Genomic DNA, 11184 nt, shown 5'->3' with positions numbered 1-11184 from the left:
GTTAAACATAAGTATCGGGTAGTCGTATACCGGGTGCAACATCCAAGCCCTATATAAGGGTGGGTGGACACACCTTAGAAGCCTTTTCCCACCTTAGACTCTCTCTCTCTCTCTCTCTCTACTTTCTCTCTCTACAAACGGGTTTTGGTCAAAAATCGTCCCTCCGAGCCTCAAATAGGTAAGTAAACCTCCCTAGCTTGTTGTTTAACACTTCTATCTTACAAAATCGTGACTTAATCATCCAGAAACCTCAAGAACATGAGTTTATGGCCCATGAACAACTTCATGGACCGTAAACACTCATAAAAGGGTTTTTATGCTCAAAAACCCTTCCAAAACACTTCTCATGCTTAGCAATGGCTTAGATGCTTACCCGAAAGGACTTAGAACACCAAAATCGGACCATATGGGGAGTAAACATGAGTTTAAGGTCTAAGAATGTTCTTGGACCGTAAACCCATGTTCATGAACCACAAACACCTTTTATGGTGTCAAACTACCCCTCAAACACCTCCAAGGGCTTCCATGAAGTTCCTAGGGTGCATAGAACCTTATTTTCCCTCATTTTATGCACCAAAGCATACAAAAATCATTTCACACATGAGTTTACTGCCCAAGAAGGTTCTTGGACCGTAAACACCCATTCATAGACCATAAACACCCCCAAAGGGTGTTAAAATTCCCTTAACACTTTGTATGGCTTAGATTTGGACCTAGAACTTCGTATGCTTAACCTACAACCACAAAAACGCATGATTTGGGGACCAACATGAGTTTACTACTGTAAACTCATGTGTTTAAGGTAGTAAACTCCCCAAGTGTATCTCCTTAGACCGTAAAACTCCTCAAGGAGTAAACAATGGACCGTAAACTCCATTTAGTGCCCATTTTGAACCCCAATCACTTCCTTAGCCCTTGATTCAACTCTAGCATGACTCCATGAATGAGTTAAGACCTTTAAGCATCCCATGACACTACTAACATGAGTTTACGGCCATAAACTCATGGGGGAAAGGGTCTTGAAACCGTAAACACCCATAAGGGCCTTCATTTGAGGAGTAAACTCCAATGTGAGTCCATACACACCTTTATGAAACCCAGGACACTTCTAGCACTTGTAGAAAAGTGTTTTTATGTCGTAAGACACCCTTAATTGCTTAATTAGTTGTTAAATGACTAATTAGATACTTAAATGTATCATTACATGTTAAATAGGATTCGCGTGTGTGGTCAAGTCCTCACTTGACACTTAACATCCTATACCGGCACCCCCATCGGATCCACTTACAACAGGTGAGTTCATACCCCTTTAATGAACCTTTCAAATGTTTTTATATGTTTTAGGGGGGGGGGGATACAAGTCAATTATACATGTTTATGGAAATTAATCACAAGTGCTTCACTATACGTAGTTCAAATCACATGTGATTTACCAATATGCCTTATAAAAGGATTTTACGTTTTCAAAACTATTTTGAATAAATAAACAACTTTTTAAATGTTCCCTTTGGACAAGATCTTTATTAAATAAATTTTCTTATAAAATGTAACCACACTAATATATTTATATAAGTAAGACTTGAAGGACTTAGGACCGATAGCTCGCCTTATTTCCTGTTCTTGTTTGATTTTGGGCTTAGGGTAGCTGTTATCCGTCCGACCGTCGTTGATTTCTTAGTTATATGTCATGTATATTAGTGTTGGATACGTGCATTTCATTTCATCCGATGCTTAAACCACTAAATTGATAAGAACTATACACACTAAGTTAACTATAATAGGTATAGTTACGGCCATTACTCCTTGCTATAACTACTACTCTACACATTATTACGAGATGATACACTAATAAGAGAACACACTATGAGCTATACCAAAGACTACTACACTATAATACAAGAAAAGGCACTAAACAGAAGATAACACACTAACTCACTATGACATTCTCTATTCGCTGCATACTATGCCCAGAGTTTTTCCGACCGGAAGACGACATTACATGTATAGATCTATACGGGGCAGACACTATTACATTCGGACTGTTAACTTCAATCCGAGCCGTGCAGGCCCAGGGATGCCACTACTTCATTACATTGTGTATGACCGGGAAGGTCATGGGGTCCTCTATTGCTCACACTATCGGTAACATACAAGGAATACACTATATCCACATTAAAATACTAAACTAACGTCTAATCTAACATCCCGAAGTAAACAAGTATCTATCACTAAAGAGAGTTTGCACCTCTATTACTAAAGGCATATCCTATCTTATCACATTACTTATTGGAGATTCCATAATATACTTTTACAATAAACGGTTTTCAAAGATGAACATTTCTTGTTTCTTAAAGGTTTTCACTTACAATGTATTTTCTGGAAAATATAGGATTTTCTAGGGTTTTCTACTACTTATGAATGTAAATTGCAGTTTTTCCATACTATTGGTTCTAATGCATGTTATACAAAAACTCACACTAAACTCTTATGAACTCACTAGCTTTATGCTGATATTCGCTTTTCAAAATAACTTGTATCCTCATGTCAAAGATAGACAGGTACAGGTGCAGCATTTTGGAGAAGGTGGAGCATACAAGATCCATCTCTTATTTTTGTATTACTTTTGGTGTTTGTTGAACATTACAAAACACACTTGTAATTAAACTCACTATGTAAATGAAATGGTTGTATGTTTCTTGTTTTTACTATTATGCAATTGTGATGATACCGTACATGACGTCCTCCACCCCGAAACGTATTCCGCCGTTATCGGTTTTGGGGTGTAACAACTGGTATGTCTAGTTAATTCCCAGAGTAAGATGACAACATTTGATCATTCTAGACGGTCTTATGGATTACGTTGCTAGTACTAGCTCATAACCCACAGTCGTAGATTAAATGGGATACTATATTCATCAAAATACTCTGATGGCTCATGTGTCTTTATGACTTACACCGGACAAGGAAGCCACTATCTGTGTAGTCAAACCCTTGCTCTAGAAATGGTTTATCTTCCTAAAAATCGCGGACTTGGACTTGTGAGGATCGCTTGGAATGAGTATGATTAGTTTATAGATATTTAAGTTTAATATATATATATATATATATATATATATATATATATATATATATATATATATATATATATATATATATCATTTGGTAATAGTCGGTATTGAATGTTTGATAATTAAAAAATGTTATCACATGTATCTCACTAGGTTTCCCAACATGACCAACTCAGTTTATATGCATCAAAGGTATCAAGGATTAAGCTGCTGGAACTAGATTAGGATGTTGGGTGATGAAGAGACAACTTGCAATAATATTCAGGACCATTAGGTCTTTATGTTGTAACTTATGTATCTGTATTGATTATGTCATCCTTAGGATTTTATTATTTGAGACAATCATTTGTATTCAATATGTTTCAACATACTTATATTTTCTACAAACAATATTAATATGATTTTTAAAGCGTAAAGAAAAGATTTATTTTAGTTCTGAAAATTAGAGGATGTCACACACAATATCCTCCCGGATTTCGCTAACAAGAACAACAATTATTTAATGTTGAAGACTCGCTGCCTCGAGAAAAAGAAAAGGAAAGAAAAAGGCATCGTCATCGTCAACATTGATAGATCACGTCAAACAAAATTTTGACATCAACACTGCAACAAACACATAGGTGGAACATAGATAACGATACAGAGAGAACACATAGGTGGAACCAACATTGCAACAAACACATAGGTGGAACTGAGAGAGAACGATACCAAGAAAAAAATTTGCGCATTTTCAAAGATAATAAAGAACATAAATCGCATTGTTGGAGCAGGAGATAGAGAACCAAGATGTGGAGTATTTTGTCCGACCGCATGATCATTTGACTAGAGATATTTTGTACACGGTGCTTGAAAGGAAATGATAAATTGCAACAAAATATGGTTGGGATTTGTAGAACCCGTGAAGTTTAGAATTTCGACATCATTTGATTGGAACATCTTTTTCTTTTATTTATTTTTATTGTTGTTTTTGTTTTCACTTTTATTAAGATCGTCTATATGTACGTTTATATATATATATATATATATATATATATATATATATATATATATATATATATATATATATATATGCTTGTTTCATTTTCTCCCTATCTTTTCTCTCTTTTCAAAATGAATCCAGACATTCAAAAAAATAGTAATGAAAGGTAACAACGATAGTTCATCATCTAAGGATGAACTTATCAATAATAATTTGTTACCTGCATTGTCTCGTACTTTACAACTTCTTATTTAGAATAATGCTAGTTCAAACAATATTCAAATGAGAAACACAATCCAAAGAGATCATTTAGTGGCTAATGATCCGACATTACGTTACCTATGATTTAGCCTATTTTATGTGACTTGTTGGTGACATGGAGATGAATTAGCCCTATTTTCAGACAACATAGGATGCAACAAATTAGAGAAGCTTCAGTGTGCTACAAAAATGCACAACAGCAATACGTTAATTAGCAAATAGTTATAACCCATATTTGTTATATGAGTATCTAAATATGTCATAAAGAACTTCTTGTGAAGCTCTTGAAAACTTTTGCTATGGTGTTGTTCAAATGTACAAGGCTGAATCTTATGCAGTCTAAAATCCACTGACATTCAACTTTTGTATGAAGCACATGAAGCTAGACATGGATTCCTTAGAATGCTTGGTCGCATTGACTTCACACATTAGAATTGGAGGAATTGTCCACTGGAATTGAGCGGCCAATACATGAGGGGTCGCCATCAGTATCCAAAAATGATACTAGAAAGAGTGACGTCACAAGATGTATGGTTTTGACATGCATTCAATGGTGTAACCGGTTCAAACAATGATTTAAACGTCGTCAACGAATCACCAATGTTGGTGAGAAATATCATGGAATTGGACCTAATTGTTCATTTTATCTAAATGATGAACACTACAAAGATGGTAACTATCTTGCGGTTGGAATATATCCAACATGGGCTGTATTTGTGAAGGCATATCTATATCTAGTAATCGAAAAAAACGGTTCGAGACGGCACAAGAATCAACAGGAAAGAATGTAGAATGTGCTTTTGAGGGGTCCTTATAGGACGTTGGGACATATTAAAAATGTCAGTATATGAAGGAGAAAAAAAAACAAAAAAAAAAATATAATGTAGGTTTATATTATACTACATAATACGATATTAAAATATGAGGGTGCTGCGATATCTCCTGTGCATTAGCCCCCCCCCCCCCCCCCCCCCCCCCCAAAACAACGAAGTCGATGACCCCAAAATAATACATGAATTGTGTAACGTTGAAACGTACCACCAACTTCGATGCTATTTTTAATATTGTTTTAGATTTATTTTGTTTTAAATTAGCAAAATTTATTTTTAAACGATTTTTTTATGTTTTATGTTATTTTATATTTTCTAATTGATTTAATAAAAAAAGAATTCTAACAACTAGGTTGAATGGGTTGGAAAAGATATAGTTTTCATATGTTGTGGGTTGAGAAAGATGTAGCGAGAGGAGAGAGAAAAAACCAATGTGACAGTGGGTTAAGTGTGTTGGGAGGGAAAGATTCCATCCTCTATAAGTGCGAAAATATAGTTTTGCCTTAGGTATTGTTTTCATTTAAGTTTGATCGAGTCTGGTAAGAAAAAATGTCTTACTCGGTCGATCAATGTGGGTTAGTGTGTTTGATAGGTGGAATAAGACCATGGCACTTAGTCAACACCCTCTGACTAAGTAAGTGAAACGAAAGTAGTTGATTCGGTCCTATTTGTTTTCTTCACATTTTTACGCTTTGCATCATTGATCCAATGACATTCTAGCTACCACAAAACCAACCATATACATGCCTTGTTCACGCACACAAGAACCAGGTAACCCACCACAAACCCTTGTTCATCCTTTTAACACCAACCAAAAAATCTCATCTTCGTGAGAGAGGGAGAAAGGGATAGAGGAGCACTCTTTTGCCTCTGTTGATCGATTTTAGGAGGATTGAAAATTGCAATTGATCGAAGAGAACAAGGATAAGAAGAGGGTGAGGGTGTTTGGTAATAATATTGAATTCCACCATTGGTATTCTTGGAGTTTCTATGGTCGTTTGTGGTTGTTTTTCCCATTAGAATGGAACAAAAGTTAAGATTTGTAGTGGTGGTGTTGGGTGATGGTTCAGGGAGGCGTGGAACTTGGAACTGCCCTGGAAAAGAGCTGCAATTTTTGTATGGAGATTGGTTCATAAGTCATTATCTCTCTAGAATTGAATGAAATATAAAATGGATAAAAAAACGGTGCATATAATTATAAGGAGGTTGAAAACACCACCAACTCATGTGACTGGTTCTTTAAATGTCTGTTACATTTGGTTATATTATTGTTTTTAAAATAAATGAAATGTGTCATATTCAAAATTGTTAATTTTTAAATGATATAGAGGTAATTTTTAGATGATATAGAAGTAATTCATGTATTTTGACCGATTATTTATTTAAAAATGTTCATGAAGTTAAATATGTATGCAAACATATATTTTAGTTAAAATTATCATTTTTTGCGTTCAACACAATCAACTAGAGACATAATAAAACAATATAGTTTGAATCAGAAACATATGTTTCTAACTCAGTAACTATCAAACAACCTTCACTTATGTTGAAACCTAAATGTTAAGCAATACTTCTTAATATTTGTAGACATATTGTTTTTTAGTAAATAAACCTATTCCGCTTTTATGTGAACATGATTTTCAAATTGTAGCCACCAATACACGTGTGAACAAGTAGAGTTCAAAGGTGCATGAAAACTTCCCACACGAAATGTTTAGTGAAAAACGGTTTTCTATCAAGTAAAAAACGGAACATGCAAATTTTGATGTCTATATCAAGTACAAAACGGTTTTATATCAGTGATTCAATTTCTCGAGTTTAAACTTACTAAAATAGAATACATGTTCTTTTAAAACTTAAAAAATCTTTTATTTGATGGTCTCTTCTCTACCAATTTACTTTTTTCCTTTTATTGAATTCCATATCTCTTATTTTATCCATTTTCATGTAAACCTACGTGAATCCGAAACAACATGAATTTACCACCATAAAACACCGCAAAATCCGCGATTTAACTTAATATCTCGAAACTAAAAGAGTACACATTCAAGATCCAACTACCCAAAGATAGAAAAAAAAAAAAAAGGAAATTCAAACTCTTCAAAGCTCATCTTTAAGCGATTCAGAAACGGGTTCAATGTTCTTGTGAATGAAGTCGATGATATCCTCCTTTGTCCTATTCCCATCATATGAAGTGAATTTACCACTTGCTGATCTAAAGTAAAGACTCGGGTAACCTTTAACATCAAACGTATCGCTTGGAATGTCGTTTTGAGTCCCATCCTGAAAGAAACATATTTTGAAAAAAAAACAATTGTCACGTTGGGTTTCAATTGAGTTTCACTTTTTTGTTTGTTCGTTTATGCCTTGATCAAAAAGGAAAAGTTGACATTAAACCGCAACATCTAATTTAGGTCCTTCAAGTTTTAGGTTTGTAACAATTAATTAGTTGTAATAATATTAATTTATAAACTTATTGTATCAAAATAAAAGTAATACCAATTTAGCAATCACGACACTAGGATCCTTCTCAAACGACACCGCAACTTCGTCCAATATTGGAGCAAGTTTTTTACAGTGCCCACACCATGGTGCATAGATCTCTAGTAGAACTGTGAAACAAAGATTTGTAGATATCATTAACGTATTATTATCAATTATCAATAATTAATAAAAAAATAAATAAATAAATGTTGGATCAAGTATTAATTAATTTGAATTTACCATTCTTTTTGGAGTCCAAAACCATTTCTCTAAGACTCTTGGCAACAACCACCTTCACAGGCTCATCGTTCTTTTCCGGAATCGGCTCAGATTTTATGAACGGCTTTAGCTTTCCCTCCTACAAGGAAATATTAGTTTTAAATGCATAAGTTCAAGAATCCTTATATTTTATTTGAATAAAATGAAAATATATTTGTAGTATCTCAGAAAATTGTAGAAACATACTGTGTAGTCCTTCAACCAAGGAACAATTTGAGAAACTTCCACATTTGGCTTGACATAATTCACACCTTCGGTGTCTTGTAAAATGAGGACAGGTGCTTGATCTTCTTTAACTCCAAAGTACTATTCATCAAACAAGGTTAACATTATTTTTTTAATATGAGACATGAAAACAAAAGATTTTTTAATTTTTTTTTTTTTTTTAATTATAGAGAAAGATAGATACCTGGAAGACACCTTGACTATCTGGAACATTACCGATGAGGAAATTTAGCCCTTTTCCTTTGTATAATCCAGCAACTTCATGATATAATGACTTGAAATTATCGATTTTATCATGATTATAATCCACCAAGAACATCACCTTCGCTTCTGCACTTTCAAAGTATTTGGTTAAAAATACTGAGTATTCAGGGCTTTGGTCAAAAAGAGTCACAAGAGGAGTGCTAGCTTCTTCAATGAACTTCTCCATAGCCTCGACATTGAATTCCTGAAATATCGCGTAGTAGGTGTAATTCAATTTCTAAAATCAAAGAACGAATGATAAAACGATACACAATAATACCTTGGAATCAACAAAAAGTTCATCGAAAGGCTTTAGCAATCTAAGAGTTGGTTTTGTAATCGATGATTCCCCACGAGGAAGGAGCTCCGGATTTGTCGTATGGCCAAAATCATAGTCCGATCGCAACTTTTCAGCAAGAATCATGAAATTATCATATTCTTCCCCTGAAAATTTGGGGAAAATCCCTACCTGAAATGATAATTAATGGATCAAACATTTTAACTTCGTATCCAATTAATAAATAGGGAGAGAATTGAAAATGCTTACGATAAAGATCTTTTTGTGATCAATAAGGCTTTCGACATCTTCTGAAGTTTTGATTTCATATGATGCAGGGCCCACTTGTTTCTTCAAATAAGTGACGATGCCATCAGCTTCTCGAGGGCCTTTATAATCCTGAACGTTTTCTCCTCCGTTTCTTAAGATCTTGATTGTTGGGAAGCCTTGTATCTCAAATTTCTCTACGAATTCTTTGTTTTCTTCGGCATTGGCGTCAATTTTAGCCAAAACAATTGCAGGGTCATGACTTGAAAGTGCAGATGCAGCTTTTTCATACTGCATATAGATATTTAGATTAAATATATATATAGGAAATAAGAATCTTTTTTAATAGACTTCCTTATTTGGGAACAAAATATGTACCTCTGGAGCGAGTTGCTGACAGTGGCCACACCTGTAATGCAATTAACAGAAGTTCATTTCATATATAATTCATAAGAAAGTGAAATTTTTATAGGAATAAAGATTAATGAGTTTTGAATCCCATCGGTGTTGATATTAGCATATACCGATTCTACCTTTGAAAAGAATGAATAATCGACAAAGTAGTAAGTGTTCAGAATTGTCTATTTATAGAGTAAATGATTCGCTTGATTGTAAACATTATATGAAACAAATAAGAGCTTAATCTAGGATCTTAGTTGATTTGAGAATTGGAGAGAATATAAACCAAGAATAAAACGCATAAAGTGCATTCAACTTGAAACAGTTCAGAGCGATATAAATTTTAATAAATTAAAAATAATAAAAGAAAAGGTTCAAATTAAATGCTCTTAAATGACGCTTAATTAGCATAAAGTCAAAGAAATAGAATATATTCAAAAAAAATTATCTTTTCTAATATATCATCTATAAATTGATCTGAATTCCTCTTTTTCACCACACACACAAACAGAACGAACATCAAAATACATCAATTCAGTTGCATGCAATTGCGAAAACATTGAAATTAAAGCAGAATAAACTAAAAACAAAAGCCACATTTTCACGGATTTTAATTCGGCGAAAACAATGCTTAATTTTTAAAAATTATCAGTTAATCCGATGAAAAACGAACGAAAAAGCACGAATTATATCAATGGAGATAGAGAAAGTACCAAGGAGCATAGAATTCAACAACGATGAAATTGTGTTTTGACACAATCTCCGAAAAATTCGAGTGATCCAAAGTCAATACATATTCCTTCTCCTCCTCAGAAGCAGAAGAGATCGAGACAGAGGATGATAGAACTACAAAAATACACAACAACAGAACACTAGAGATCCTAGAAAACTCCATAACCAGTTTCTCTCCCTCTACTCTCACCTTCTAAAACTTCACAAATTTTTCATGCGATAGAGAAGATGATGATATAGCGGGGACTGTTCAGCGTGAATAAATAGGTGGTCAGGTGTGGGAAGGAGACCCAATACGACACCGTGTTGTTAGGATTCATGTATAATTATAGTATTTTGTAAATAATGGAATATTTTGGACATCTTATTCGGGTATTAATGACTCGCAATAAATAAATAAAACTGAAGGAATAGCATTAATATTAAATTACACAAATGATCCTAAGGGTTGGGTAACATATATCTTTATCTCTATTATTTATTTATTATTTTTTTTTTGCCTCAAAAGATATTTATAACATATTTTTGTTGTAAATTTGGTAATTATCATACATAAAAATATTATTTTTTCTTTATAATTTCTTTTTTAATCTATTTATTTTCTATATAACTAATTATAGAGGAATTGCAAAAGTGGTCCTTGTGTCATCCTTAAAAATACAGTTTGAATCAATTTTTTTTATTCCTATCGTAAAAGAGTGATTATAAAAAAATTATTATTTTGTTATTAATTAACAGATATTTTTTTAATTTTTCTTTAAAAGGTTTATGTCTGTATTAAGAAATATATTCAAAATTTGATAAAACTAAACAATTTTGTTAAGTTAAATATCAAAAGTTTATATCAAACCAATATAAAATTTATCTTATGTTCACATTTAACTTTTAACCAAACTATATAAACCAATTAAATTTTATTTTATTTGGTTCCTTTTTAGTTAATATTTTAAAGTCAATATCATTCATTGATTGTCATCTTTTACTTTTAATTTGAGATAATAACATATTTATATGATGAAACCAAAACGGAAATATATATTTGTCTTTATTACAAAACCACATACTTATATTTAACATATATTTAACAGAAAATAAAACCATGCTATTATTTTTATAATGATGCATTATATGTATTCATAA

The 11184-nt window shown here is 32.9% G+C and overlaps 1 protein-coding gene across 1 annotated transcript; it reads right to left on the bottom strand.

Moving 5' to 3' along the window:
- Positions 1–7116: 7116 nt before the first annotated feature.
- On the bottom strand, positions 7117–10294 carry LOC145031138 (protein disulfide-isomerase-like). The gene is made up of 9 exons (XM_078979644.1): positions 10026–10294; positions 9292–9322; positions 8917–9204; positions 8650–8838; positions 8311–8574; positions 8088–8207; positions 7863–7980; positions 7638–7750; positions 7117–7421 (listed from the first exon to the last, which is right to left on the bottom strand). Exons 1-9 carry the CDS (start codon positions 10205–10207, stop codon positions 7239–7241), a joined length of 1488 nt encoding a protein of 495 aa, XP_078835770.1. The 5' UTR covers positions 10208–10294; the 3' UTR covers positions 7117–7238.
- Between the last annotated feature and the right edge of the window lie 890 nt (positions 10295–11184).

This window comes from Lactuca saligna, chromosome 2 (genome assembly GCF_052625555.1).
Source record: "Lactuca saligna cultivar CGN05327 chromosome 2, ASM5262555v1, whole genome shotgun sequence".
NCBI classification, from domain to species: Eukaryota; Viridiplantae; Streptophyta; class Magnoliopsida; order Asterales; family Asteraceae; genus Lactuca; species Lactuca saligna.
Note: the sequence above shows the minus strand (reverse complement) of the source record. Positions and strands in the feature narration are given on the sequence as shown.

What these genes read in the sequence shown, in the direction of transcription:
- LOC145031138 (XM_078979644.1), bottom strand. Translation starts at nt 10,207, where the DNA reads ATGGAGTTTTCTAGGATCTCTAGTGTTCTGTTGTTGTGTATTTTTGTA. An exon ending in ATCACAAAAAGATCTTTATC is followed by an intron (nt 8,839 to 8,916) that starts GTAAGCATTTTC and finishes TTATCATTTCAG; the next exon opens with GTAGGGATTTTCCCCAAATT. An exon ending in TTTGGACTCCAAAAAGAATG is followed by an intron (nt 7,751 to 7,862) that starts GTAAATTCAAAT and finishes TTTGTTTCACAG; the next exon opens with TTCTACTAGAGATCTATGCA.